Source organism: Strongylocentrotus purpuratus, unplaced genomic scaffold (genome assembly GCF_000002235.5).
Source record: "Strongylocentrotus purpuratus isolate Spur 01 unplaced genomic scaffold, Spur_5.0 spur5_scaffold_20, whole genome shotgun sequence".
NCBI classification, from domain to species: Eukaryota; Metazoa; Echinodermata; class Echinoidea; order Camarodonta; family Strongylocentrotidae; genus Strongylocentrotus; species Strongylocentrotus purpuratus.
In genome coordinates this window covers 28159920-28174767 of record NW_022145606.1, presented here as the reverse complement: position 1 = coordinate 28174767, position 14848 = coordinate 28159920, and the positions used below count along the sequence as shown (strand labels likewise).

The 14848-nt window shown below is 36.8% G+C and overlaps 1 protein-coding gene across 1 annotated transcript; it reads left to right on the top strand.

The window, feature by feature from the left end:
- The first annotated feature begins 1140 nt into the window (after nt 1–1140).
- Nucleotides 1141–14503, top strand: LOC115927346 (galactose-specific lectin nattectin-like). Its single transcript, XM_030993124.1, has 3 exons — nt 1141–1198; nt 8665–8958; nt 13320–14503. The coding sequence occupies exons 2-3, from the start codon at nt 8695–8697 to the stop codon at nt 13554–13556; spliced, it is 501 nt and encodes a 166-aa protein (XP_030848984.1). The 5' UTR covers nt 1141–1198; nt 8665–8694; the 3' UTR covers nt 13557–14503.
- Nucleotides 14504–14848: the final 345 nt, after the last annotated feature.

Below are 14848 nucleotides of genomic sequence, written 5' to 3'. Positions count from 1 at the left end.
CAATAATTTTAGAAAAGATTGGTATAATGCTATTGCCCTATAATTATTAATGACATGTTTACGGTTAGATTTTTTATACACTGGTACCACTTTAACTATCAGGAACAACTCCCTGAGATAAGGACATATTAATGAGTGTGCATAAGGGATCAATAAACAGGTGAATGCACTCCTTTATAATTATAGTTGAAATATCATCAGAACGACTAGATTTAGATGGTTTCAAAGACGATACAATATCGATGATCTCAGATTTTGAAGTTGGTTTTTAGAAACATAGATGCATTATCATCACACTGTTTCATTATAATCAAACAAGATTGTGGAACTTGAGGAATATCTGTACTGCTTTTCATGGGTAATCCAATGAAATATTCATTAAAACTTTCAGCCTTATCCTAGGCTGATGATAGCAGTATTCCATTAAAATCCATCTCTTGACGAAATGAATGCCTATTTGACCGACCTAACGATTTATTGATATGAGACCACGTTTGCCTAATATCGCCTTTAACACTGTGGAACAAATCATCGCAATAATTGTGCTTGGCTAAACCATGGACCTGTATGTCCATGGCTACAGTCCTATCATCATAGACCTACATTTTTTTAATTCTCAGCTGTTGGTCTTTTGACATAACAACCATAAAGCTTATGTTCATGATTTATTATGTTTTCGATGAACCACGAGTTACCCATGGCTTTTAAAATTTACTCTTTATTGATACCTCGGTAAATGGGAAACATGAATTCTGAAAAAAAATGTATACAGGGAGTCACGCTGTGGAGAATGTGCGTTACAAATGTGCAGAATAGTACTCGAATCCAGTGACCGGAGTATTAATAATAGTACTGTAAGCCCTTTTTTCAGTTAATCGTAAGGCGTTATTTAAGAAACCGGTATTAATATTATCATCATTATTATTATTTCTTTATCATTATCATTTCTTTTGTCCGCGCTTCACCTCATCATGGCGTGGCTTGACTTGATACTTCAACTTAACATTGACGCACACTTCAACTTAACATTGATGCATACTTGAACATTTTTCTCCTGGTATCGAAAAGTGGCGTGATTTTATCACGAATACCCGATTTATTTTCAATAAATACTGGGGTAAATCTGGTGTAGAATCAATACACGCTCCACCTTGCTGAAGCTGAAGTGCAGTCCAGAACGTTCAAGCCATCTCTGCATGTGAGTATGCTTACTCTGTTTAAGCTTTTATCTTCATATTAGCCCAATTATATCCAGGGGGGGTGTTTCACAAAGATCCTAAGTAGAACTTAACACTAAGTTGGACTTAAAAATTATGGACAGCCATTAGAGCCTTAAAATGAAATGTATTCAAAAGCAGAAATTCAAGTATTTTAGACTTTTTTATAATTTCCACATCAAGAACATGAAATCTCCTTGATGATAGAAAATATGAATGATTTGAATCAACATTTTATGCCTTTCAAAATAACTTTTACAACATATTTTCAAAGATTCTAACGGCTTTCCATAATTTTTAAGTCCAACTTAGAGATAAGTTCAACTTAGAATCTTTGAACTTAGAACCCCCCTGGTTTGCCAAGATTGGCAATCAGCACAAAATTATGTAGATACATATCGAACAGTAGTTTTGACAGAAGCGGTTTTATTTCATTTTGTTTCCGTTGGGTTGTTAACATTTGTTCTTCTTTATTTTATGTGTTGTTAGGGAAGCGTGCGGCACGGGTGGGAAAGGGGTGGGCTTGAGGTTATTGCGCTCATCTTCTACATGCAAATTTCTTTCAACAAAAACAAAACACAAAAAACAAAATGATGGGGGTTGATTTTCTGTCCGAGGGAGGCTGAGACCCAAAGCCCCTCTTTTGCAATTGCATCATGTTATTGTCTACTTACTGTATTTATAATATGCTTTGCAATGCGATCCTAAAATTATACATAAATCATGAAAATAATCTTGTAAAGCAATTCAAAACATGAGCGAGCAATAATTGAAATAAAGTGATATTCGGTAATGTGTGGCGCATGGGTACTTTTTCCCCTGTATTTTGAAGCAAATATAGTGTGAAGCTGGATTTTAGGTTATTACACATTTAATTCCGTTCATGTACTCCTGTAAAACGGAAAGAATAGGTTCTTATAGTTCAACGGATAATGGGGACAAAAATATTTATCCCGTGTACGAGTGTGATACGTATGGAATGAAGAATTATTTCTGAACTATTCTGTTTTTATTTTAAAATGTAAAGCGCCTTGAGCATGTTCATGTAAAGGCGCTATATAAATACCAATATGTATGTATGTATGTATCGACAAAAACTGGGAGAATCCCTATGTGATACTTTAACAGGAAAAAGTGATATATTAAGTTGTAATAGTTCAAACGCTGGGAGAATTCTTAATTTAACAAATAGTGGTAAAGTGGGATTACGAAAGTAACTCTGTTTAATCAATCGTATTGCACGTTTTTGTAAAATATATAGTTTATCAATATAGATTGGCGGGTATAAAATATCTGAGTTTCGATAACACACTTATACTTCTCGAAAGCTTAGAAAAAATATTAGAAAGTGATACTTCCAGTCAAGTGACTCATGAATAAAAATGCCTATAAAGAAAATATAAGACTCAGTTCTTGCAATAAAAGTATTTTCATTTCTTCGACTCAGTGTTTGGTAGATTTTTTTTTCTCCTTTTAGAATGGAATAATACATACTACATTTTCTTAAAATTAAATAATAGCTCTTTACATCGGATTAGGCAATCTGCCGCCTAGCGTAGCAGAGCACTTATTGATTTCGTCAGAATCTTTATACTTTTCCTCCTTTCTTTCTGTATGGATTTTGTTCGCTTCATATCACATAAATGCCATGGTTAATGAAAATGTCACGTACATTTTCATGACATGTGCCATATGCATGATTACTGTTTCCTTTTTCTTTTTCTTTTCTTTCTCTTTTTGGCGGCTACAAAAAAAAAAAAAAAGAATAAGAAAGGAAAAGAGAAAAGGGAAGAAAAAAAAAAATCAACTTTAAACAAAATCCTAGGTGTGGGTTAGAGTGTTCGTACTGGGCTGCCCATAACATAGTGGTGTACGCGTAAGCATCCTAATGTTAAGCCGGGGCAAGCCACGAACCTCCCGGTGTTCAAAATTCTTCCCGATTCTTCCTGTGTCCTTCTAAATTTTGCAAATATTTTTGTTCGCATTTTGCCAGATTTCTCTGAAGAAAATTTTAATTTTCAAACTCATTTAATACGGGATTCGGTGTATTATTATATATTGGCTTAATTTTTTCTCTACAGTTGACTTTTTTTTATTTCTCTACAATTGAAAAGAAAACTTGTGAACATTCTGTGGTTCATACATTGCAATAAAGTTCAAATACATTTTAACTTTGAAAACTATGAATTTTTGATGAGTTGCCGCAAAAAGTAATCGATATATCCGCATGCAAGAAACAGTGTACTGCGCATGTACCGTTGCGTTTCGAGTATAAATTCAGCTTAAAGGGATTGTTGAGTTCTGTTGCAGAGGGCGCTACACAAAATATTTTTTTAGTGAGATAATGAAAACTGAGTGTCAAATTTGAAGGAACATAATATTTAAATGACAAAATCATCTTTGTGTGATCAAAATCGGTTCACAGACGGCTGAAATATAACGATTTATAATACTTGTGTACAACCACAAATATTAAATATTTTGACAAAATTGAAAAAAACGTTGAAAAAACGAAATAACGCCCTTTACGTATTATTTTAGCCAATGCCGATGTTGGCTATTTTGCTGGCATTATCGTGTTGCTTATATTATGCACAACCAGCTGGCCCATGTATTGTTATTTTTAATTAAATCATTAATTAACGGTCACCGTATTTTTGTTAAAGTGGAGCTGAATAGGCCAGTTTCGGCGGTTACGTAATGCGCGGTTACTGTAACCAAGCCCGACAAGCTTTGTCAAATCACCATTTTGAATCTGTGCATTTAATTAGACTGTCGGTTCTTGCCGTTCAATTTCATTCATATCTTTCTATCAAAACTGCGTGTATATATATGAATTTCTGTTTTGGCCGGAAATGTCTTCCAACTTGCCATTCATCAAGTTGAGTTTCAGGCAGCTGCAATATTTTCTAAGAAAAAGAGGAGTTTCGACTACGGTATACACCCGAGAAAAGACTCGTTAAATAAGCGTCCGCAGTAGCGGACTAGCCTGCCCGTAGCCCATGACCTACGGGGTCCGTGTCACTCGGTAGACGTGACTGTATGGGGAAATTACAACGGGCAGGATTTTCGTTAAGTGAACTAGTTACATACCTCCCTTTGACGATATTCCTGACTTTGGGACCTATGACGTATTCAATTATCTAGTAGAGAATATGGCGGACCATGCATTTATGATCGTCGAAAAGTAAAGGCTTTTATGAGTTTTGAAGACTTTCGATAGCTATGTGGCCTGGAAAAGCTCGAGTACAATCCCCCCTCTAGTTAGCTCTCGGCAGCTCATGATAGCGACTTGTGACTAGATTATACAGATCAAACCGACGCAAAAAGACAGAACATACCAACTTGAACAAAAAGAAAAAATATATAAATAATAAACAAATAAAAAGTAGAAGTCTAGACTAGATCTAATAGAAAATGTAATAACAATTTTATTTTTAAATGTTTTTTTTTAAATAATAATAATTGCTTCTTGAAGTTGAATAACGAAGGTCCGGCATAATTGTAGTCTAATACTATTAACTTTTATTTTATGAAAATCAAACTTAATTCCTAATCTTATTCTAAACAATAAAATTATTCATCATCCTGATTCTTCTTCCTTGCCATCATAAGGTTTTTTATTATTACTTTTATTATTCCCCTTTTCCATTGCTCTATCATTCTTTTTCCTTGTTCATTGTTTTTCTTCATTTTTTCCGTTCAAAATTATTTGTTTATCATTATTCATCATTCTTTTTCTAGCTCTCTGTCATCGGACGATATTATTTTATGAATATTATTTTATTAACAAAGATCTTATATATTATATTATTACCTTTATTGTCATTATTTCTCGTTGCTTTTGTTAATAATATTGATTCTGCGGTCAGTGCTTGCTTCTCGTTAGCCGTTTCTCGTCCGCCTTAAAATAGTCCGTATCGAGGCGTTTCACAAACATTTTTTAATCCGTAAAATTGTTTTCATTTTGAAAATGTGAATCGCGCCTACACGAACACGAACACGTGGTACGCGTGCACGCTTCTGCAAGCAGAGGTGACTGTGTGTGCGAACGAGTGGAAAATAGTTCATCACTTCTTTCATTTCTACGTCCAAATTTTTACTCAGATTCAAGCTAATTAAGGTAAATGCAAAATTGAATGGAAATTACCGATATCGGCTGGCTAACTTATATTTTGGTGCTTCGCTTCCTGTTTCATCACTGGCTTTCAAACCAATGTCGCTTGTATCATCGACCTCGTTTTTCTTCTTTTTGAGGGGGTATCGTGCGCTGCCTGTACCGGGGACTTGGCCGAACAGGCTTAGCTGCAAGATGTAAATCGCTAGTTCTGTACCAGCAATGCTTTTCTATTATTCTTGCCTAAGACTCAGCGATTTTAAAGATCAAATGTATGAAGAACAAAGTCACATCTCAAAGATATTTATTATTCAAGTTTGAAACTGCCTCCTTTTTCTTCTCTCTCTCTCTCTCTCAAAATAGCGAAAACAAACGATACAATCACACCTAACGAACACAGTCACGTATGGTATGCACGCAAAGTGTAGTCTGCTACCCACCGCGAGTTCTTTGCTTGTCCGACCCTCCGATTACGTAATGCGATTTAAAGGTCTCTGAATACATTACGAAACTGGCCTATTGGAATGCTCGTATTGGCTAAATTTCACATATTTTGGGGTCTAAAATTACCTTCATAGCAATTTTAGGTTCTAAAAGGGCACTTTAGATAAGAATAAGAGCAATAACCACGCATTTGCGGTTTGAAAACAGAACTCAACTATCCCTTTAAGTCTAATGGACAGGTCAAAATGACATACAATTTTGAAAACTCCAAATCCAGCCACGATTCAGTCCTAGTTTTCTCATATGGTCTGGGATTTAGGACAGTCGGTAAAGTTGTCATAAGTCTTCTTTTCACCTGTAGAGAAATAATGAAGCCAATAGGCCTATGATGACATTGTGGGCAAAAAGTCTTCACCAAATCGCGTAAATTGAGTTTGAAAATTGAAATTTTCATTCTTCGAATGACCGGTATTACCATCCTCATTTTCCCCTATATAGACTGTAGTGTTATAAAAACCGTTGGGAAAACATTTTGAATTCCAATCACAAATATCTTGATAATCAGACGAGATCGGCTTGTAATTAACGCCATGTGATTCCTGACTGACTTAACGGTATACAGTGCGTTCCAGAAAAAACGAAACCGAGAGTTATCGATGTTTCATCATAACTTAATTGCAATTATAATTGATAAATGACACAAATTTGTAAAGCGTAGATCCTGCTCTTTCTTTTGATGCAATTTATATGATGCATATATCGCGCATGAGTGATTAAAAACAATTTGAAGAGAGGACACTACAAAGTCATTTGGCGGGCGGTATCTGAATTTCAAATAGAAAATAACATTTCTAGAAAGTTCAATTTCTGCCCTTTCATATGACACCTCAATCAGGAAAATGAGCTAACAAAGTTCTGTTTGTTTAAAAGTAAATAAAGATCGATGTGCTCGATCTTGTAATTAAAAAAAAAAGTCAGAAAAAGTATTGTAACAAGCGGAATTCGATCAAGTATTCAACTTATCAGAACTCTATTTTATCAATATCAAGAGTTATGGGAGGTTTCTATTTTTGTTGTTGTTGTTGTTGGGGGGGGGGACGGGTGGTATCAATGACAATAATATGTGTTGAATTCTTAATTTATTATGTTGCAGTGTGTTGCTGTTTTTCTCCAACTCTGTGGCCCGAATTCACAAAGGAGGTTTGAGCTCAGACCAAGGTTTTCGTACGTCATATGACGCGTTTTACGCATTTTTTACAAACCTGGTTTGTAAAGAACAAAAGGAGGTTTGGCGAAACAAAAGAAGGTTTGAGCTCAAACCTTGGTCTGAGCTCAAACCTTGCTTTGTGAATTCGGGCCTGTAAGTCGAAAATCGGTCACACATATCTATATTTACATATCTCTATGTAAAGTAGGAAACTTGAAAATCGATAGGCTCAAAGAAAGATAATAGCCCCATTGTTAAAACATTTCCAGGATTTGTGTTCCTAACAGTTAAAGGACAAGTCCACTCGAAAAATAACTTACTTTCGATAAAAGCAGAAAAATCGGACAAACCAATCAAAAAGGTTTGAGTGAAATCGGGTATTAATAAGAAAGTTATGAATTCTTGAAAAAGTATGTAAAACTATGGAACAATGAGAATCACAACACAAATTGCCAAGATGGTTATCAGTTTGTGACGTCATGTCCTCACTATTTATCAATTGCTTTATATAGTTTAATCCCAATAATTTCCCTTTTTATTCCCCAAACTTGATTTCCCCATGCCTTTGCCCAGGTTATATGATTTGTATCATATTGCGTGCATGACATTTCACAAAATCTTTTATGAACTTTGAAGAATCGATACTATTGTCTGAATATTGTATATTCATAATTATTGATTCTTATATGAATAGTTTATCAAAGTTCACATTGTTCATGATTTAACTGGAAAAAATTACTCTATATTAGTGCATCCACACAAAACATATAACTATAAATCTTGGATGCTGGTGTGAATAAATGAGATTCTTAAGGAGAAAATAGGAAATTATATCATCAATATAAAGAAAATAAATAGGGAATAGTGAGGACATGACGTCACAGACTCATAAGTGAGTTGCCAATTTGTCTTGTGATTTTCAAAGTTTTTCATGTCATTACAAATTCATAACTTTCTTATTAGTTATCCGATTTTGCTCAAACTTTTTTTGATTGGTTAGTCTGATTTTTTCTGCTTCTATTGAAAGTAAGTTATTTTTCGAGTGGACTTTGGCTTTAATTAAAGTACAATGCAATTTTGTCTATTACATTATATCTCTACAAAGGCTATCGACTTTAAATTGATATAATAATCTAAAGTCGTGTAAATACACATAGCACAACCTGGATGACTTCGAAAGTTAACTCGTCTTGACAATACGATGGCAAATAAGGTCAATTCATCATGTGTGACATCTTTAATCACACTCTTCTTATTTTTGGACCTAATTGTGATTGGACCATTTGGTATTAGCATGAACCTAATATTAGGTTCATGGTATTAGACACATGGCAATTGGACTTAATGGTGATAATTGTACAGAGTGGCAGATATATCGCAAGCACTCTCTATCTCCTTCTCTCTCTCTCTCTCTCTCTCTCTCTCTATTTCTCTCTTTTGCTTGCTCCTCCCCCTCTGTCTAAAAATCTTTTTTAACATAATTACTTTTTTAAGCACGAAATACAATACAAAATATTGCTCAATGCGCTCTACATGAAAAAAGCAATGCTAATTACAGACAACAGCATATAAAGCATGATAAGGAAAAGATAGAAATACACATTCATTTATTTGAATAGGCGTGTCTTTAAAACAGTTCTCTCGATCGTTCTCTCTCCTCTCTCTCTCTCTCTCTCTAGCTCTGTCTGTCTCCACTATAGGTTTGCAATATGAGTTCAAACTTCACCATCAGCCTGTTTCTCCTTGTCGCCATCGCATGCCTGTCCGAAGGATGCTGTCCCGAGAGGTTCATGCAAGTCGGTAACCGGTGCTACTATTACAACTCCGGCAAGGTGGATTGGCACGATGCACGTGCTGCATGCCTAAGACTTGGGGCGCATCTAGTCAGCATCCACAACTTGGAGGATAGTAGAGAGGTCTATGCCTTATGGAAGAGTCTCGTCGATGAGAGTCTGCGTGATAATTCAGACGCGGTGAATAGCAGTATTTTTTGTAGCTCTATGGGGCAGGGATGATGTGATAGGCAAAATATTATTTTAACCCATTGCTTACTGGAACCTGGTGGTCCCTGTGTTAAGTCCATGGGAATTAGATAATTCAGTAGTCAACAGGTTAAAGGAGGGGTTGGGTGGGAAATATGTACAGCTCGGAAGAGAGTAGAGAGTAGAGCGTTCTACACTGTCGCTCATAAAGGTGGAATATTATTTTTTTACCCCAATTTATGGAATAATTAAAAAAAGTATTAAAAATGAATAGATCTAGATAATAATATACAATCTTAGATTTTATTGAATGATAATTTGCCAATGTGTGTTTTGCGGGACTGCTAAAGCATGTGTATGCTTCTATGCTTATCAACTAGGGGACCTACGCCGTTAAGTCATAAATGACAGTAATGAGGATTAATGCCCACAAAAGGGCACTAATATAGTACATCGACACGGTTTTGATCCTGGGGCCTCACAGTTATGAGGCCATTGCTTTGTCACTGAACCATGACTGTACGAAGCGGGGGTTAGGGTAGGGGGCAGTTTCCATAAATAAAAAAAAACACAGACAATGCAATACATTTTCAATAATTTATTGCATTTTACCCCGGTTCCCAACATAAACAAATCTCTTGTGAGCCCATGCCTTGAGCCATAATGCTTTGTCACTGAACCATGACTGTACGCAGCGGGGGATAGGGTAGGGGGCAGTTTCCATGAAAAAAAACACAGACAACGCAATACATTTTCAATAATTAATTGCAATTTACCCCGGTTCCCAACATAAACAAATCTCTTGTGTGCCCATGCATTGAGCCATAATGCATGGCCGTCCGGAATGGAAACTGCCCCCTACCCTAACCCCCGCTGCGTACAGTCATTATTCAGTGACAAAGCAATGACCTTGTAACTGTGAGCCCCCAGGATCAAAACCGTGTCGATGTGCTATATTAATGCCCTTTTGTGGGGCATTGATCCTCATTACTGTCATTTATGACTTAAGGGCGTAGGACCCCTAGTTGATAAGAATAGTAGCATACACATGCTTTAGCAGTCCCGGAAAACACACATTTGCAGATTATTATTCAATACAATCTGAGAATGTATACTATATTATCTAGATCTATTATTTTTAAATTATTTTTTAAATAATTCCAGAAATTGGGGTAAAACTAAAATATTCCAACTTTATGAGCGACAGTGTATGTTCTTTGAAATAGTTTTGCTGTTGAGAATTACGCACATTATGGTGAGTAAGAGACGAGTAATGTAGAAATGTTGTGGTCCAGTGGATAACTCTCTGGACTGTGAACCACAGGGTACGGGGTTCGAATCCCTACCCCTATACACTAACATCCTTCAGCAATACGTTTATCTACATTTGCCACACCCTCCTTTGAGGTGACTGAAATGGGCACCTGGTACGACTATGCATTGCACTGTGCACTGATGACAGTCACCAAAGCTAAAGCTAGGGTAAACATTTCCAAAGCTCTTAAGGCCCTTTTACACTTTCACGGATCGCATCACGGATCATCTCGGATCGTCGCTCCGGGGTCATCCGTGTTATCTCCGGCATTACCGTGTATACACCGGGGAGGCATCCGGCGTGATCCTTGGCGTACCGGCATATCCGGGGAAAAAAATTAAGCTTGCTTAATTTTTCATCCCGGAGTTCACGGATGAAACAATCCGTCCTCTTCCCTGTAGGCACCGTACGTGTACCTCTGTGTAGCCGCCGAATACATCCGGGACAGTCCGTGTAGGCACCGGGAGGTCCGTATTAACACCGGTTTCATCCGGGTTTGAAATTCCGTATATCAAATGAGCGCCTACAAGCTCAAGTCACCCGTCAACATTCCGGAGATATCCCAATAGACAACGTACACCTCCGTGTAAGGACCGTAAAAGTACCCAGTAGCCTCCGTGCTCTTCCTTGAAATCCGTGTTAGCTCCGTATGCGTTTCCGGCGTGGTCCGCGTTGCTACCTTGTCTGTCCGTGGAGACACCGTACTTGCCCGTGTATACACCCAGTTCGATCGGAACGTATCCACACCGGCATCGAGAAGAAATCGTGGAGTCGCACGCCGGAACACCTCTGATTAAGATCCGGGATGATCCGTGATGCGATCCATGGAAGTGTAAAAGGGCCTTAGGGACGTTTTATAATGTGTTAAGTGCTTATACATGAAGAGATTAGTATCATTATATTTTGTATCCGTAGCTTTTTGGGGGAGCGGTGATGTGATTGGGAAAATGTGATAAAAAAGGGGGGAACGGGAAAGATGTACAGCTTGTAGAAGAGTTACGCCGATGGTAAGAAAATGTATTGAAGTGCCTGTTGAAAAAAAAAAAAAAAAATATGGCAAATCACTAGAAACTGGTAAGCTAACAGATGGCCATCGTACAAGTTTTAGGTCAACTACATATCGGGTTATTTATAATACGAATAAAACTACCTCCATAGCATCTGGGTTATGCGAGAGATTCGCCAGAAAAATAACGATGTTTCAATACCATCACAATGTGAACCAATCCTGCCCAAGCAAACGACATCCCATAAAGAATGAACATAATTGCAATGCTATCATTTCTCAAATTATAATGATTTTAGTGTATATAAATGTAATGGAATTTTTCACAATTCAAAAAGGGATATGACCCCGATTCTGATAACTAAATTATTCTGTTTGTAGAAACCTGGAATGATAGCATGGACGGCATTTGTTCCCCCTTGCAACGCAAAACATACCGCGGTGTATGCAGCTTAAAATACAATGGCGTCTTATTTTGTTTACAAGCGATTTTTTTTTTTTATCCTTGCATTTTTCATCAAAATAATACCAGGGATATGTATAAACTCACATATCCCTAATAATACCATGCGCGGGGTTTAGAGTAAGGAAATATATTAAATATTTAGCCGGAGGTAGTCAAGTTAGAGAAATAACTGAAGAGAAGGTGATAAACAACGCACTGAAAATGTGTAAGATGTCATGGGACATCGTCTGCTTGTGCAAATCATGTCCATACTGTGATCTCACACATCTCATCAGCGTTCGGAGAGCTTTTCAGGTGCTATGCCGGGGCTGAATTTAAGCGTTATGTAATTAATAATAGTTATTACTTCGAATGCTTACAAGCATTGAATTTTGATAACCTTGTCCAATCAAAGTTCCACCTTTGCAATAATGACAATAACGTTACTTTTTAAAATCAATGAACCTTCTCTTTAAAGCGCTTTTGGGAGCAAACCGTTTAGTCTAGTATCGACCTGTGCGCTCCAATGCATACCGTACCAAGTGGTTCGTTTTGCGAGCGTTCAGGCGCTTATAACAGTAGGCCTATCCTTTTAAAATGCACAAATTGTTCTTCTTTATTTTGTAAAACAGTGTGAAATAAAAATGTGTATTTCCGAAAAGGTCAGAAAAGGGTTAATAATTCTGAAAACGGAAAAGGGTTCGTAATTACGAAAACGAGAAAGGGTTCATAAGTTCAAATTAAAATGTAAAACGTTTTTTTTTTTGTTTTTTTTTTGTTTAAGGTTCATAATTCCGATAATGAAATAGACAAAGATGTTTATAATGTTTTATCAGACTCGATCGAACGGTCACGCGTATGCGCAGAAAAGGGCCTAGTCCAGAATATCTGGCCGATTTTATTTAAATAATCTCTACCGAAGATGGCGTAATGCTAGAATTAGGACGACGGCAGGAAAAAAAGAATAAAATAAAGCTAAACATAATCTTAGACTGTGTATGATCGAATCTCTTTGTTTAGATTTATATGACTACGCCATCTTCGGGAGTTTGCAGCAAGTGTAGGGAATATTAGAGAGATAAAATATAAGAACCGGCCAGATTTTGCTACAGGTGATTAAATAATGCCGACTTTGCCCATAATTATGAAACATTTTTTATTTATTTTTGGCTTATACTCTTTATGCTCTTTCAATATTACGTTTATAATTGCAGATTCAGATGGACGTACCTCCCGGCCCCAAATAACATAGATGGTTTCAAGGCACTTAAGTCCAACAAAGATTTAAAGAATATACAATAATAAGAGTAGACTTGCTCTTCACTTTCGAAAGTGAGGATAATAGTTTGAAAGATGTTCAGCTGATGTTAACACAACTGGATAACATGTCCTTATAGTGTGTTCATGTGTGTTTGTTTACAATTTTATTTCTCAATTGCAATCTGCCTTTATACTACCTTGTTTGTGTCATGTTCATTGTTGTGCATGTTCACTGATAATAAAATAATAAAAACTTAAATAATATTAATTTTGTTTAAATTCCTTGTTTGTGTATTTAATCATTCTCTTATCCCCCCCCCACGCAGGCCTATTGGATTGGACTTAATGACGAGCGAATCGAAGGCTCCTTTAAGTGGAGTGATGGGACTCATACAGACTATACCCTGTGGCAGGCCGGCGAACCCAACGACAGCAACGGGGGAGAAGATTGTGTGGCTCCCCGTAACCAAGGGCGCAATGACTTTGACAGGCAAAAGTGGAATGACAACCAATGCGGAAATCGGAAATCCTACTTTTGCCGCAGATCACTCTATAGGTCATAGGTCAAATCGGTGGCCCTATTGTTACCCATACAATTCATGTTCGGATTATGTCATTACAATGTTCGATCATTAGCAGGTAATTAGCAGTCTATAGGCCATTGAAAATGTTTACGTTATATTTGTGAAAACTAGTTGTGATCGTGTTAATACTTGATTTGAATACAAATTATTGAATGAAAGGAAGGTTATTATCATGCAGCCGATCTGGACAACAAAATAATATTAATCGTTGAGTATTTAGGAGTGCTAAATACAAGTAGGCCTACCATGGCGCTTAATTACAAACAAATTACAGACAATTATTAAGAGGAACACAAAATACAGACTCTTAAAATGGGTGATTCACATTATGTTGCCGACGGAATAAATATGTTTTAAGGGATCTTTTGAAAGGGGCAAGAAATGCTCATTCTCTGATTAAAAATGGGATCTTGTTCCACGTTTTCGAGGCAGTCAAACGTTTTCAATTGCAACAATATTCAATAATGAAAACAAAACAAAGACAACAAAAATATGAACATTAAATGAATTACGCATGATATCAAATGAATTAGAACCCTTCCCCCTCCTTACTCAGTTTATGCCAATATTCCCTCATATTCTGATTTTGAATAATTGTGATATTTTCATGATCCAGCTGGCTCATATGCACTATTTAAGGAAAGTGCACAATATTTTGTGTTATTCTAGTAATAAATTGTATTATTGGAACCATTTTGTTTAAAAGCTTGACAATGCCGAGGTATACCCGCCGACAGTCTCTTTACGCTTTATACACATAGTAGTTTACAACATGGACAGTTCTTTATTCGGACGTCTTAGTAATGCGCCTATATTTTATAATTACGGTAGTCTCAAATGATAAAGCAGAAGAACAGAATGAAATAATTATGTCGTTATGAATTACTTCAACAATAAAGGAACTTATCAAGTTGTCACAATCTTCATTTATTCGTAAAGGCCTATTCTTGTATGTTTATAGAGTGCTCCCTCATCCCGAGTATATACATGTTCTGTGCGAAAGAGAGAAAGAGAAAGAATGGAAGAGAGAAGGGACGGGAGGAGAGAGAGAGAGAGGGGGGGGGAGAGAGGGGGGGTGGAGTGAGTGAGAGCTCAGGAGTTTTGCGTGTTCCCAAAATGTCCGAAAAATGGGAACTTTTCACGCAGCAATGTCCGGCTATTCAGTATGGTCAGATGGGCATCCAGGGGCACGCCTTAAGACCCTTGGTGGGGTCCAGAGCCCCCCGGAAGCTCTTTTAAGGCAATGTGACGTCACTGCCAGTGCCTTAAAA

Coding starts and splice junctions, on each gene's coding strand:
- LOC115927346 (XM_030993124.1), top strand. CDS start 8,695: ATGAGTTCAAACTTCACCATCAGCCTGTTTCTCCTTGTCGCCATCGCA. Junction 8,959..13,319: donor TGCGTGATAATTCAGACGCG/GTGAATAGCAGT, acceptor CCCCCCACGCAG/GCCTATTGGATTGGACTTAA.